The sequence below is a fragment of the Hemicordylus capensis genome, chromosome 1, assembly GCF_027244095.1.
Source record: "Hemicordylus capensis ecotype Gifberg chromosome 1, rHemCap1.1.pri, whole genome shotgun sequence".
Classification (NCBI taxonomy): domain Eukaryota; kingdom Metazoa; phylum Chordata; class Lepidosauria; order Squamata; family Cordylidae; genus Hemicordylus; species Hemicordylus capensis.
Window position 1 is genome coordinate 5,646,450 of NC_069657.1, and position 15,337 is coordinate 5,661,786.

At 47.6% G+C, this 15,337-nt stretch overlaps 1 protein-coding gene across 14 annotated transcripts in view; it reads left to right on the plus strand.

The window, feature by feature from the left end:
• The window catches only part of NIN (ninein), a 159,714-nt gene that overhangs the window by 112,029 nt on the left and 32,348 nt on the right, over positions 1-15,337 (plus strand). For 10 of the 14 annotated variants that reach the window (XR_008305432.1, XR_008305434.1, XM_053242456.1 and 7 more), the window contains exons 16-22: positions 948-1,471; positions 4,359-6,413; positions 7,797-7,922; positions 8,588-8,657; positions 12,273-12,488; positions 13,654-13,767; positions 14,759-14,881. Coding sequence is in view for 12 of the 14 variants with exons in the window: in XM_053242456.1 (XP_053098431.1) it covers positions 948-1,471; positions 4,359-6,413; positions 7,797-7,922; positions 8,588-8,657; positions 12,273-12,488; positions 13,654-13,767; positions 14,759-14,881 (3,228 nt within the window). In the remaining 2 variants the exon portion in view is untranslated. The remainder of the gene's footprint in view (positions 1-947; positions 1,472-4,358; positions 6,414-7,796; positions 7,923-8,587; positions 8,658-12,272; positions 12,489-13,653; positions 13,768-14,758; positions 14,882-15,337) is intronic. The other 4 variants (XM_053242549.1, XM_053242554.1, XM_053242478.1 and 1 more) reach the window with 3 other exon arrangements.

Here is a 15,337-nt window from a genome sequence, read left to right on the forward strand (position 1 = left end):
ATCTGTACCATGCATTTGAAGGGCCTGTATCCAGGTTCACTTTAAAATGAGCACAGGTACAGTCATTCAGACAAACAAGTGTATGAGTGTACAGACATTTGTACACTCGTACAGCATATTGTCTGAATTGGGCTTTAGTTACCCCTGCTAACTGGGCAAAGAGGCACCTTTAAAGTGGTGATTCTCTTTTATTCAGCAGGGGGAGAGCAACTGACCCTCTTCAGCCCCAGCACAGCATCCCTCCAGTGGCTGTTGCTGGTGTCAACCTTTTTGTTTCTTTTTAGATTGTGAGCCCTTTGGGGGGGGGGACATCATGTTTGGGGTTTTTTTTTTCTGTGTACACCACTTTTGTTGAAAAGCAGCATGTACATTAGTTCTGTTTTATTTGGCACCTTTCTACACTGCCCCAGATGCAAATCTCTGGGTGGTTTACAGACTAAAACACAACAATTAAACATTAACATAGTTAAAACCATTTAAGATATAACAAACTCAAGCTTAAAACTACTATAAACTAAACGCTCTAATTTTGTTACAGAGCCCCAAAGCAACCCTAGAAAAAGGCCTGGGTTCGAGTCTTCACCGACCAAGCTGGTGGCAACCACAACTGTACCTCCCCCATGGTCTTAATAGATGGTGGGGTGTTTGTAGTTGTAGTAGTAGTTGTAAGCTGGTGGGGGACCATTGTGTTTCCCCAGAATGTAGGGGGCAGTCTGAAAGAGCGAATCATGACACACAGGTTTACACTCATCCCACTTTGGCTTCTGGAGCAAGGCTCTGTCCACTGCACCACACTGCCTGTAACTGTGTGTGTTCCCCCAACGCCTCTGCTGAGCTCTCTGCTTTTCTGTCCTTACCTACTGCAGTGAGGTTGCCAAGGTCTTTGTGTTGGTGTGGATCGTCTGCAGAAATGCTAACGGTTGTGATGCTTCCTTCTCTTTGCTCAGATGCGCCATTATGAGAAACAGCTGGAGGAGAGCAGAGGCCGCTGCGACAAGGAGCAGGAGAACCTCCAGCGGAAATACGGTCAAGAGCGGCAAGTCTTGGAACAGCAAATGGACTGTCTGCAGCTCCAGGTTGCTGAGCTCCAGGAAGAGCTGGCCAGGCTCCGGCAGGAGGTGCAGGAGGTGGACTCCCAGCGCAGTGCAGAAAAGAGCAGCCTTCAGATGTGCCTGGAGGAGAAGGCGAGCCTTGCAGAGCACCTGAAGCTGCAGCATGAAGGCGAGCTCCAGGCCCGGCTGCAAGAAGCACAGGAGACTTTCAGCCGGGAGCGGGAAGAGCTGATTCAGGCGGGGGTTTGGATGGAAGAAAAGATGGGGGCTCTAGCCCAGACCGTCCAGGAAGAGAAAGCAGAGCTAGAACACGGGTTCCATGAGCAACTGCAAAGGATGATGGAGAAGCACGCCGTGGAGAAGGAGCAGCTCCGGCGAGAGCTGGGCGCAAAGCACCAGCAAGAGTTGCAGGAGGAGAGGTGAGCGGGCTTGCAAGAACGGTCTCCAAAGGCAGGGGACTCCGCTGCTCGCTCTTTTCCCCCCAAGCAACCCTGAGAATTGCAGTTCAGGGACAAGGCACCCTTTCCAAACCATTCCCAGGGATTCTGGGGATGTCGGTGAAATCGGTAAACTGGTAGTTCTGTCTTGGAGTAGGCAAGAGACCTGCTGTTGGCGGTGTGGTGGGCCACTTCTGGGGTGATGGCGCAGAACAGAAAGGTGGGTCATTCCCCAGTGCAGGGGCAGGCGACCTTGCGACTGGGGAAGATGGGAGTCCTAGTTCAACAACAGCTGGAGAGCCATGGTTGCCTACCCCTGCTGTAAGATAAGCCACTTGCAGCACGATGTCGATGTCGGTGTGGAGAGGCGGAGAGAATAGCCGTTCCGCCTTGGCCACCTGGTGAGGTGGTGGCTGGGGTGAGATTTCCCCAGGACCTTCCACTACTGCCCCCGCCGTGGTCCAGACTGTGCAGGGATCAAATGCGCTGCCTGAGCAATCAACAAGCACCTCGGATTGCTTAACTAAATGCTGTGTGGGTGTGTCACTCATGCATGTCCACGCAGGCAGCTTAGGAAGCCAGGGACCTCTCTCTGCATTTTTACTCCCATCAGGCTCTTGAAAGGATTATAATCTAACAGATTATTTCCGTTTCATTCAATTTTCTCAGCTGTACCCACCAATGAATACATTGAATGAACCCATTGTTAAATAAGCAAATCCCAAGTCATCTTCCTAACCAAAACTGACCTAGGGTGGACCCTTTTAAAAGCTTTCTTGTTTTTTAAAGAGATAGAGGGATGGGCAAGTAGATGGGACAGGGGAGGGGGGAGCGAGAGAAGAGGAAAATGGTTAGAACCGGGAAAGGTGCAGAAGGGGGCAACTGGCATGATCAGGGGCCTGGAGCAGCTTATTATTTATTAGCATATTTGCTAGGGATGTGCACGAATCAATTTTTTCAATTCCATTTCTGCCCAAATTGAATCACCTAGTTTGTTTTGTGTCCGAATCTGTCCCCCCGAATTACCCCAGAATTGATTTGGATTTGATTCAATTCGGACCACTTATAAAGGTCCTAGGGGCACCAAATTTGGGTGGTGGGTAGATGCCCATGAGTGCCACCTACCACCCAGATTTCAAGGCAGTGGGACACTCAGTTAATTTGTTTTATATAAAAGTTTTTACTGATATTTATATAAATATGATACTTATATAAAAGTTTTTACCATAGGAAATAATGGGGATTCGAAGTCTCCATATCCTAACCCTAACATGGATCCCCAGCTTTAATTGTCCCCTTGTAGAAGTAGAGTTAAGGAGCAAAATATACAGTCACTATTTTTCAAGTGTTTGGATTCTTTGGTGTATAATAAGTTTTCCTCATAATGAATCCCTATGAGGATTCATTGCACACCTTCATTTCTTCTGTTCATTTTGACTGTCATTGTACAGTGCCAACTGTCAACTGCCATGTATCAACTACAACACACACACACACACACACACACACACACACACACTGGGGTACTCGGTTTATTTTTTTTAGGAATTTTTGAAGTGTCTAGATTCTTTGGCATCTTCATTACACATCTTTATTTATTTTGTTCATTTTGACCCCACTGCTTTGCGGGTAGGGGTGGGGAATTAGTGGCATCCCATGTGCCAACTACTACTCCCCAACCTGCAAGCCACTGGGTACTCAGTTTATATTTTAGGAATTTTTGAGATGTTTAGACTCTTTGGTGTGTAATGAATCCTCATAGGGATTCATTATGAGAAAAGGTTATTAGACACCAAAGAGTCTAAACATTTGAAAACGTTCCTAGAACACAAACTGAGTAGTACCCCCTGCCTTGCAGGTGGGAGGGGGGTGTAGTTGGCACATGGCAGTTGACAATTGGCATGTCCAAAAATAGTCAAAATGAATAGAAGAAATGAAAGTGTGTAATGAATCATCATAGAAATCCATTGAGGAAAGGTTATTATACACCAACAAATCCAAACACTTGAAAAATAGTGACCACACATTTTGCTCCATAACTCCACTTCTACAAGGGCTAGAGCTTAGCTTTTAAAAAAAATTAAAGCTGGGAATCTGGGGAAATTGATAGGAGGAATCCGAATCTCAAACTGATTCGAATTGAATCTGGTGCAATTTGATTTGGACCCGAATCGATTCACACATCCCTAATATTTGCCTGCCTTCAAGTCAAGGCTACAGCATCTGGGGCTTTTTCATTTAGGTGACTGAGGGGAGGCATGATAGAGGTTTATAAAATTATGCATGGTGTGGAGAGAGTGGATATTTTTCTCCCTCCCTCACAACACTAGAGCCAGGGGATATCCCATGAAACTGATTGCCAGGAAATTCAGGACTGACAAAAGGAAGTACTTCTTCACACCACACATAATTAATCAATGGAATTCTCTGCCATGGGATGTGATGATGGCCACTAGCTTGGATGACTTTAAAACAGGCTTAGACAAATTCATGGAGGGCAGGTCTATCAATAGCTACTAGTCTTGATGGCTACAGGCCACCTCCAGCCTCAGAGGCAAGATGCCGCTGAATACCAGATGCAAGGGAGCAACAGCAGAAGAGAGGGCATGCCCTCATCACCTCCTGTCTGTGGGCTCTGGTGGGCCACTGTGTGAAACAGGGTGCTGTATTAGATAGGCCTTGAGCCTGATCCTGCAGAGCTCTTTGTATATTCTTAAGTTATGACTATTTTAAGATAAAAATTTATACATGGGTTTAAAGGTGGGTGCCAGGTTCAAAAATGCTGGGGACTAGTGCATTAAGAAGTCTGCAACCCTCTGTCCACGAATTAGCACAGATTTCAGTAATGTGTTGTGTTGACCACATTTAGGACAAAAAAGGAAAGTGAATGTAGTGGAAGAATGTCTCGGGCAGAGGAGCAGTTTTCCATCGACCGACAGGCACTTGCGAGCAAGTATGGGGAGGCGATCAAAGGCCTTGAGGAACGCTACAGGCGAGAGTTGCATGAGCTCTCTGAGCTGCAACGTGAGGAGAAATCCCAGTGGGAATTTGAAAAGGATGAAATCATCCAGGAAAGTGCTGAGGCCCAGGAGAGATGGAAGGAAACCCTGGAGGAGGAGAAGGCTGTTTCTTCAGCACTCATCCAAGAAAAGGAACTCCTGGAGAAGAATTTCAAGGAGCACCTAAACTTCTTGTTATTGGAGAAAGAGCAGCTTCAGAAAGAACTGCGGCAGGTGAAGGATCAAGAGGCTGAACTGCAGGTGAGACTTCCGCACACTCAAGCGAGCCATGAGCAAGAGCTTAAAAAGCGAGGAGAAGAGATCTCTGCCATCGAAGAAGATCGGAAGTTGGCCACCCAAAAGCTTCAAAGGCTGGAGACTGAGTTTGGGCTGGAGAAAGAGGAGTTGGAGGCCAGAATGGTCACCCTGGAGCGACTGAAGCAAGAGGCCCTTGACAGAGCGGCAGAAGAAAACCTACAACTGAAGCTGGAAGTCTCGACGCTTGAAGGCAAAATGGCAAACCTGCAGCAGGAACTGCTTCACCTGTCCCAGCTGCAAAGAGATGTTGCTCTTCTGAACAAAGGGGCAGAAGCACAGGGTAGGGATTCTCCAGTGCCTGGAAAAATCCAGGAGCCAGGAGAGGTGAGAGATGGTCTTGTGAACCAGCAAAAGATCCCGGAGCTAGCTGGTGGAGACTCAGCAGGTGTCTCTGCGATAAGTCAGTTCCTGGAACAGCCAGAGGGAGAGTCAGCTCGGTTCCCTAGCTTCACCCCATTGATTCCAGAACTGGACTCACAACTCCAAAACACAATAGATCATGACAACAGTCAAGTGACAGCAGAAGATGAAATTAAAGAGTCAGATGGGAATGCATGTCTAGTGGTGGAAATTGAAGGGACAATATTTGGAGACACCCTGGAGACTTCTTGCGGCATGGAGAAGTCCTATGAAGAGATTTGGGCAGAGAATGAAGCTCTTAAGCTTCAGCAGAGTCGGCTTCAAGAAAGGATCAGCCTGCTGGAAGCGGAATGTGACCGAGCAGCTCATGATCGTCAGGACATGGCTTCCAAGGTCGAGAAGGAGCTCGAGGAGATCCTGCAGACCATCCCCAAGCCTCACGCCTTGCCCTGTAGAAGCGCAGAGAGTGTGGAAATCTCCCAGAAAACAACTGACAGTGCAGAACTGCATCCAGATTGTCTATCAGAAAACGAGAGACTCTTTGCTGAAGGTCTGGAGGGTGAACTGGACAGTGAGGAGATGGGCAACTGTCTCCCACAGCTTGAGAAGAACCATGGAGAAGCCATTCAGACTGAGAAGGGAAAGCTGAAAGGTCTGGGGCCGGAGCTGTGGGAAATGAGCACCAAGAGAGAGAAAAGCTCCAGAGTCCAGGCCAAAGTTCTGCTGTTGCCAGACGAACTCCAGCTGGAAAACCAGGTCCTGAAAGCCGAGATGATCAAGTTGTTTGAACGGAACAATAAGCTCGAAGGGTACTTGCCAAGACTGATGAGTTTGCAGGGCAGGGTAGAGGAAAGCAACCAAGAAAGTCAAATGCTGAAAGCAGAAAAGGTGCAGCTGCTGGAGAGAGTCAGGGGGCTGGAAGAGATCCATGGCCAGTTTGCGGTGGAGAATGCAGAGCTGCAGAGTAGCAAGTGGACTCTGCAAAGCCGGCTCGGGAAGCTGGAAGAGTTTGTGGCCGGTCTAAAAGTCCTGAAGGGCAGCAGACAGGGCCGCAGTGAGCAGGGAGGCAAAGATGCAGAGGGCGAGAGGAAGGGCCTTCTGGATCTGAACAGGAAGCTCAAAGAGAAAGTAGCTGCCCTGCTGAAGCAGAAGGGGACACACGCTCAGGAGAAGGACGACCTGAATGCAGCACTTCATGGCCTGCAGAACACCTGCAGCCAACAGCAGCAGAAGCTGGAGCACTTGAGGTAACAGGGGATCCAGCCACGGTCTAAATGCTGCTCCTTTGCCCTGCTTTACAGAACTAACCACCTCACTGGTCGCCTCTTAACTGCTCCTACTGACTTCTTCACGCTCCTTGTATTAACCAGTAGATTAACCTTGACTAGGAGATCAAAGGGATTCTAATTCTCTTACTCGGAAACCAGTAACTTTTAACCTGGGTCTGGACAGTCTGGAGTAGAAGGATGTGTGGTGGGCATATCTCATATTTGTTTTGGATCAGCACCTGCATAAGCTTGCTTGATGTAAAAGACATCTGAATCCTACTTAGTTTGGCATTGTACTGCTATATGACCTCTCTAGCACTGTTATTTCTCTCCCTTCCTCTGGTTCATGGTCTTCAGTGCGCATAATTCTAACTGGTAGCCAAAAGAGCCTTTTAAAATCTATTTCTGTATCCAGCCAGACCTCAAGCATCTAAATCTCAGTTGTGTTTGCAGATGAGTAAATGATCACTTTAAGATGGGGATTCTCAAACAGGGTCCCCAGATGTTGCTGGACCACAACTCCTATCGCCTCCATTATTTAGAAATGGTGTGTCCAAAAACTGAAAACAATCCATACATTCCTTTTATTAATATTGTTATGACTAATTATTCTGTACTTAGAACCCTCCATGTGCCTGGTGCTTTACAAAATGCCAAAGGACAAGTCTTTGTCCCAAGCGGCTGAAGGCCATTGTGTCTGGGGACCCCAAAGTTGAGAATCCCTGATTTTAGACTACCATATTTACCTGAATCCAGTACTAGGTTTTTTCCAAGTTCTTTGAATTTAAGACGACCTCTTAATTTATAACATCAGAGTCCTCTTTCTTTCAGGTAAATGCAGCTATAACCTGTATTTAATCTGTATTTTTTAAAGAGGGTTTGTCTTAAATTCGGAGTCAGCTTCTATTCTGGTAAATACAGTACATTTGTTGTTTTCTGGTGCAACTCTGAGTTTCCTTAACACATATTGAGGGTTCCTTAATGAGAGGGTTGGTGGTGGTTGGGCAGCCTTACCTGACAGTTGTTCCTGTATTCCTCTTCACCACTTAATACACACCCATGAAGGGAGTCTTGAATGTCTTCCCGGTTCACGTGGTGCAACAGAAAGGCCCAGCATGTCTAGCCCACTGCCCAGCTTATAAGCAGAGTGTGCATCCTACCACATCTCCCAGAATGCAATGCACGGTGACATGCTCAAGGACTCCTCCTCAGACAAGTCAAGAGGGGAAAGTGTTTCCTCAAGGTAGAAAATGTAAAAGCTTGTCAGCCCATAGAATAATGCACACTTTGGCACAGAGATCGCGGCTAGATTAATTCCCAGAAACATCGGCATCTCAGACGCTTTGTATTTTTGTACCCCAGATGTGAGGTTGAGAATCTCCGTGAAGAAAATGCTGTTTTGAGGAATGAAATTGCCTTCTTGAATGAGGAAGAGAGTATTTCAAATCTGCGACTTAGGGAGCTGAATGGGTCTCGAGAAGAACTCTGGTAAGTCTCTCTCAAACCCCATAGAATCTAGGGATGTGCACAGAATGCTTCATGCATATCCCAGGGGGCGGGGAGAGGTACATTTTTGAAAGGAGGCAGGCAGGTCCTGCTTGCTCCTCTGGTGAGCCACGCCCATGGGATCAATGACATGGGCATGTTGACACCAGGTGAGGGCTGCTGGGAGGAGCATCCCATTGACGTGATGCAGCAGTTTAAAGAGGACAGTAGCATGCCTGCTGCTTACAAATTAGATTTAAAGAACGGCAGCGCCAAGATGGGGCAGTGTGGGGCAGGGGTGGCTCACCGGAGGAGCAGGTAGGACCTGCCTGCCTCCTTTTTAAAGGTACCCCTCACCCCACACTGAAACATTTTGGCCGCAGTAGTCTGAATAGTTTTGGTGCCTCTCCATAGAGGCACTGGAACGATTCGAAGACATCCCTAATAGAATCTCTAAACCACTCATGTGCAAAGACAGTTCTTTGTTCTGGTGGGGAGCAAGGCTGAATCAAGTAATTTTTTAAATTGATTGCTTATCTGCCAGTCACTGCAAAATTCGTCAGAACCTATTTTTGCAGTTGCAAGCTGTTTAAACCCTTTTTACTACCCTCCCCAATCAATTACATTGAATTCACTTGGTCCTGTATGTATCATTGTGCGTCTCTTAGGCAAAAGATAGAGACGGTACGCAAAGAGAAAGTCGCGGTGCAGAAGATGGCAGAAAACCTGAAGAAGCAGGTGGGTCTCTCCATTTTTAGGTGAGTCCTGAGGTATCTTTTGTCTCTGTTGGTAGACCAAATTCCTCTGCTGGCGGGCAACACTGGAGGTGACTAACTTAGAAGGCTGTGCTAAAATGCGTGTTCCCCCTCCCCACCACTTTGTTGCCCCAGTCACTTATTCCTATAAGTGGGAAGTGTGGTGAAGTGGGCACAAATGGGAGGACTGGCTTGTGGCTGCGTCAGTGGCCCTCCATGCAGCTTGCAGCCAGAGAGGTTTGGATCACTTCATGGAGGAGAGGTCTGTCAACAGTGACTAGTCAGAGGGCTATAGGCCACCTCCAGCCTCAACGGTAGGGTGCCTCTGAGTACCAGTTGCAGGGGAGCAACAGCAGGAGAGAGGGCATGCCTTCAAATCCTGCCTGTAGGCTTCCAGCGGCATCTGGTGGGCCAGTGTGTGAAACAGGATGCTGAACTAGATGGGCTTCCTTGGGCCTGATCCAGCAGGGCTGTTCTTATCCTGGATGAGCATGCTGACCTGGCGTGCATTACAGAGACCTGGTTGGATGAGGGGGTAGATGTTAACCTCTCCCAGCTGTGCCCACCGGGTTTCTGGTGCAGCATTAGTCAAGGCACAGTGGGCATGGAGCTGGTGTTGTCCTGGTTCATTGGGAGACCACCCCCCTTACCAGATGCACAGTCCACCATTCTGACCAGTTCATGTGCCTACATGCAGTGCTGAGATTGCGAGACAAAGTTGGGGTTCTGTTGGTATACTGCCCACCCTGCTGCCTAACAATCTCCCAGCCTGGACTTCTTGAGGTGGACTTGAATGTGGCATTGAGGACCCCAAGGCTGTTAGTCTTGGGGACTTTAACATCCATCCTGAAGCCACCTTGTCTCAGGACTTCATGCCCTCCATGATGACCAGGGGCTTGTCTCAGCTTATTTCTGGTCCCACACATGTGGCAGGCCATATGCTTGACTTAGTCTTTGGGTCGACAGGGAACAGTGGTGCTCCGTGGATAGTCCAGGAGGCCTTAATACCCTTGTCATGGACGGATCACTTGGTGAAGATTGGACTGAGGGTGGGCCCAAAACACCTCTGCAGGGGGGTGGGGGACCGGTTAGGATTATGAAGACCTTGGAGGCTTTTGAATCCTAATGGATTCCTTTTTTCTTATTTTTTCACTTTGAAATTTTTATTTGCTTTTACAATAACTTTACAGTCAAATTACATTCATTTATTTGATTAAGTAAATATTGACTTCCTGCTTACCTGTCTGCGCGGTTCACATTAACTATACATATAAACCATTGCTATAATAATTCAAAACATAGATACTCCACATTACTACTAGATTTTACCCAACCCAACCTGCTGTTATTACTATATTTCAAACCCTGCTGAAAGGTCCATATCAGAAAAATAGTTCTTTAAGTAAAGTAAAAATGGTTTCCAGTCTTCTTTGAAACAGGCCAGATTTTCATTCCTTATAAGTGCTGTAAGCTTTGCCATCTCAGCATATTCCAAAATTTTTATCAACCAGTCTTCTTTTGAGGGCATTTTAGTGTCTTTCCATTTCTGCGCATATACTGTTCTAGCGGCCGTGGTTGCATACATTAAAAAATGTTGGATTTTTTCTGGAGAACTCTCCTTGAGTTATTCCCAGCAGGAAGGATTCTGGCCTCTTAGGCAATGTCATTTTAAATTTTTTCTTCAGCTCATTATATATCATATCCCAAAAGGCCTTTGCCTTCCCGCATGACCACCACATATGAAAAAAAGTTCCTTCACATTGTCCACATTTCCAACATTTGTTTGAAACATTTTTATACATTAATGCTAATTTTTTTGGTGTCAGATACCACCTATACATCTGCTTCTAATAATTTTCTTTAAAAGTAAAAATGCAGTAAACTTTAAAGCAGTTTTCCATAATTTTTCCCAAGCAGCCATGTCTATATTATGACCCACATCTTGAGCCCATTTTATCATAGTCATTTTAACCACTTCATCTCGTCTCCTCCAAAAGCAACAACTGAATCCTAATTCCTGACAACGCTGAGGGGATTTTCCTGCTGAGTGGATGATCCTGTTGATGCCCTTGTTTCCCTCTGATATGAGGAGATGGGTTGTGCGACTGATGCGTAGGCATCTTCTCCCAACTCACCAAATCCAAGCGACTCCCTGATATACAGGAGTCCAAGCAACTCCCTGGTATCATTGTTTCCAGACAATGAAGAAGGCTCATAGACAGCTTGAGTGTCGTTGGTGGAAATCTCAGAATGAACGTGACCTTACATAGGCTAGAACCCACATAAGGACCTATTCTATGGCAGTGATAGCTGCAAAAAAACCCCTAGTTTTCCACTACTGTCACATGTGCTCAGTGTCATCGTCCAGTAGAGCTTTTTCGAGTGGTTTGGGGCCTCCTTTGTGAGGGCCCCAAAGACCATCAAACAGAACCCTCAGCACATTAGTTAAGGCTGTTAGGGAATTGGCTTCCTCCCTCATATTGGGCCGGTTTGGATGATGCATCCAACCAGCCCTGCCTGCCTAGCGATGAGGGAAGTAAGCATGTGTAAGAACATAAGAAGAGCCCTGCTGGATCAGGCCCAAGGCTCATCTAGTCCATCATCCTGTACCACACACTGGCCCACCAGAAGAGGTATGTGCATGCCCTCTCTACTGTGGTTGCTCCCCTGCAACTGATATTGAGAGGCATCATGCCTCTGAGGCTGGAGGTGGCCCACAACCACCAGACTAGTAGCCATGCATGCCCCTAATTTTTTTAGTTTAGAAAAAAGACTGAGAGGCAATATGATAGAGGTCTATAAAATCATGCATAGTGTGGAGAAAGTTGACAGAGAAATATTTCCCCCCTTTTCATAACACTAGAGCCAGAGGTCATCCCATGAAACTGATTTCCAAGAAATTTAGGACCAACAAAAGGAAGTACTTTTTCTTACAAATTATAGTTAAAGAATGGAATTATCTGCCACAAGATGTGGTGATCATCACCACATCCCATGGCAGAGAATTCCATAGATTAACTATGCACTGTGTGGAAAAAGTAATTCCTTTCGTTGGTCCTGGCCATCAGTTTCATGGGATGGATCCCTGGTCCTAGAGTTGTGAGAGAGGGAGAAAGATTTCTCTCTGTCCATTCTCTCTACTCCATGCATAATTTTAAAGACCTTGATCATGTCTCCCCAAAGTCGCCTCTTTTCCAAACCAAAAAAAGCCCTCGGTGCTGTAGCCTTGCCTCATAAGGAAGGTGCTCCAGGCCCCTGACTGCCCTGGCCCAGCATGCTGTCTTGCATGCATGTAATCACATGGGGGTGGGGTGGGGGTGTAGCTTTACTGTCCTCTCCAAGGTAATGCATAAGAGAGTGGGGATGGGATTTGCAGGCTCACATCCCACATCATATGACCGACTTGGACTTCCATCCAAACCAGCCCCAAGTTGGTGGCAGCTCTAGGTCTCTCGGACTTGGCTCTCCAGCAGAGATTGAGCCCTCCCCAGAAGCCTGGGACCAGCGAGATGGGGAAAGCCTCTTGCCAGCTGTCTGGCACAGGGAGGAAGGCCTTTCTCTGCCGTTGGCATCTGTCTGACTCCTGTTCTCTAATCAGGCATCCGAGCTGAAAGCCAGAAACCAGCAGCTTGAGTTGGAAAATGCTGAACTTGGCCGAAAGAGCTTCCCTGCCCAGGCAGATGGACAGGAACTTAACCAGCGGCTGCTGAGGGTCCTTCGGCAGCGGGAAAAGGAAGTGGGGAAGTGCATGCCGGAAGAGTGGGAGAGAGAGAGTGCCTGCCTGAAAGAAGAGCTGGAGAACTGTAAAATCCAGGTATCCTGTATTTCTAGAATTAATACTGCTGGAACTTAGGTTAAGCAAGGAGGTACTGGGTTCCAGTCTCGCCTCTGCCAGGCCCTCGAGTGTCCTGAAGCAAGCCTCTCCTCCTCTCTCAGACCCACCTCATCCTCCCCAGTCTGCAACAGGGTGGACGTGATGCTCACCTGCCTTTCAAGGGCTGTTGTCAGGATTGCAACAATGACCATTTTCTGTATTTAGTGCATGATGCACTAAATTTCATGTGCATGAAGCACTTGAAAGGGTCCTGTGACGCTATTATCCTGATTTTTCAAATTCATCTTTGTGTTTTTGTGTGGACACACACACACACACACACACACTGTGGAGGAAGAGCCCTCCATTCCTAACCTTTTTACTGCTGCCACCAAGTGGATTTTTGGTATAGCTAGACCCACTACAACAGCCCTTCACTTCTATCAAACATTACAAAAAACTAAAAACAAACCTCAGTAGTTTTAATTGTTCAAATAAAACTTCTTTTTTTCAGGGAGAAAAAATACAAACTCAAACCAGTTTTTAACAGAGCTGGTTGGGGGAAAATAAAAAGCAGGAGAAACAGAATCACTACCTGGCTCTATGCTGGTCCCTACTCAGAGTCCTCTTGTACTTTCTTTCTTCTCAGTTTTGGGCTTGCTGGGCAGACTCTTTGTTCTGTTTACGGCACAAGTCTGGGGCTCAATCCAGCCTGGCTCTTTCCTCTTCTTCCAGTGATTTCAGCTAGAAGGCTTCTCTTCTTCTTGCTGGCTGGCTGGCTGCTCACTCTCTGCGTGGATTCACTCAAGCAGACTTCCAGACTCTCTTCCTCCTTGTGCAACCTCCAGCTCTGACTTACTCCAGCAGATTCTCTTGACTTCTCCTTCCAGGACTCTGACTTCCCTCTCTAAACACTCCCAATATGTACAGTTTCTCTGGCCCACCAGTTCCTCAGCCCAGCCAATTAGAACAAATGGAAAAATTCCCTCCATTTTTAACCCCCCCCCCAAAAAAATCAACTGTCAAAATGCTAAAGCAAAAGGGGAAACAAAAGAATGAATTTTTGACCCTGCACAGAGGCCACCCAACACTCTACGCATAGTTGCAATGAAGAAGAGGTTTGTGCCTTTGAACTGACCTTCCCTTCCCTGTGATTTTGTCCCAGTCTTCAGCAGTGGTCTCATCTTTGGAAACGCAGCTGTCCCATCTGCAGGTCCAAGCCCACACCCTGGAGCAGGAGAACCACTTCCTGAAGCAAGAACTGGAGAAGGTAAAGCAGGTAAGGGCTCCGCTTCCAGAGGAGGCTTGTGTGGCTCTGCTGAGAATGCCTCTTCCCTCCGGAGCAGTGGCCAGGCCGAGCACTTGGCCAGAACACCTTTTCCTCAGTGCAGGGAGGGTGGCATGCAGGCTCACCAAGTACTACTATTCATAGACCACTTTTCAACAGAAGTTCTTAGAGCCGTTTGCATAGAACAGTGACGTGAACAAGATAGCCCCTTGCCCCCAAAGGGATCACAACCTAAAAAGAAACACAAGGCAGAAACCAGCAGGAGCCACTAGAAAGTGCACAGGGAGAACAGACTGCAAACTGGCCACTCGGGACCAGTTGGAGGGCTATAGGTCACCTCCAGCCTCAAAGGCAGGCTGCCTCTGAGTACCGGTTGCAGGGGAGTAACAGCAGGAGGGAGGGCATGCCCTCAACTCCTGCCTGTGGCTTCCAGCGGAATCTGGTGGGCCACTGTGGGAAACAGGATGCTGGACTAGATGGGCTTCCTTGGGCTTGATCCAGCAGGGCTGTTCTTAGGTTCTTATGATCTTGAGGGTAAACATTCAAAGGCGACTCATTCCTGATAGGAAGACATTGTTGAGGTCAAGACACCATTTTAAATGTGGCTGCTTCCAGCCATATGGTTTACATCTTTTTTTAAAAAAGCAAAAAAACCTTGTAGTAGTATTTTTATCTATCTTTCTATTTAAATGACACAGTTGTGGCCTGAGGGGGCCAAAAAGGCTTTCTTTCCCCCACCTTAGGTTTTGGGGTTCTGGGGAAGGTCCCCCTGAGAAACTGGTGGTTGCCCCACACAAAGCCAGGGTGTGGTAAAGCTGCACCCCAAGAAAACCTTACTTTTGAGAAGTCCAGGGGCAATTTCACGTGCTCTAGGAGGGGACCCCTCACTGTGGCCCAGCTTGTGGGAGGATGCTCCAACGCCAGGGCCTGTGCAGCATCGCCCGCAGAAGTCACACCCTTTGAAATGATCTGCCTTGCACAGCTGCCCAGGTGTCCAGACCTCTCCGACTTCCAGAACGAAATCTCCAGTGTCCTTGTGAAGAATGAGAAGCTCCTGAAAGAGAAGGAAGTCCTCAGTGAAGAGCTGAACAGATGTGTGGAGAAGGTGAGGGCTGCACAGGAAACACACACACACACACACACACACACACACACACACACACACACACACACACCCTTATGCCAGCCCACGTGCCAGGGACTTCACTAATCAATATAAACTGGGTTCGGAGCTGAATGCTGCACTCTTCTCCGTGTAGGAAGCTGCATGCCACACTCTTCAATGGTGCTCTGAACCGTGGCCCAGGCTCCAGCAGGGGCTTGTCCTAACAAGCCGTGTGTGTGTGTGTGTGTGTGTGTGTGTACGCCAGATGAGGCACAGCTGCTTCTGGCTCCTGCCAACCTGATTGTGCCTGTTTCTCCCTCCGTGTAGGAGGGTATCCCTTTAAGGCTGTCTGTGCAATCCAGTTGCTCCCAGTAGACAGGGCTGGATGCAAATCAGAGGCAGCGCTATGGGGCAGCAGGAGCAGGCAGCCCCCAGTTCCAGGCCTGTCTCACTCCT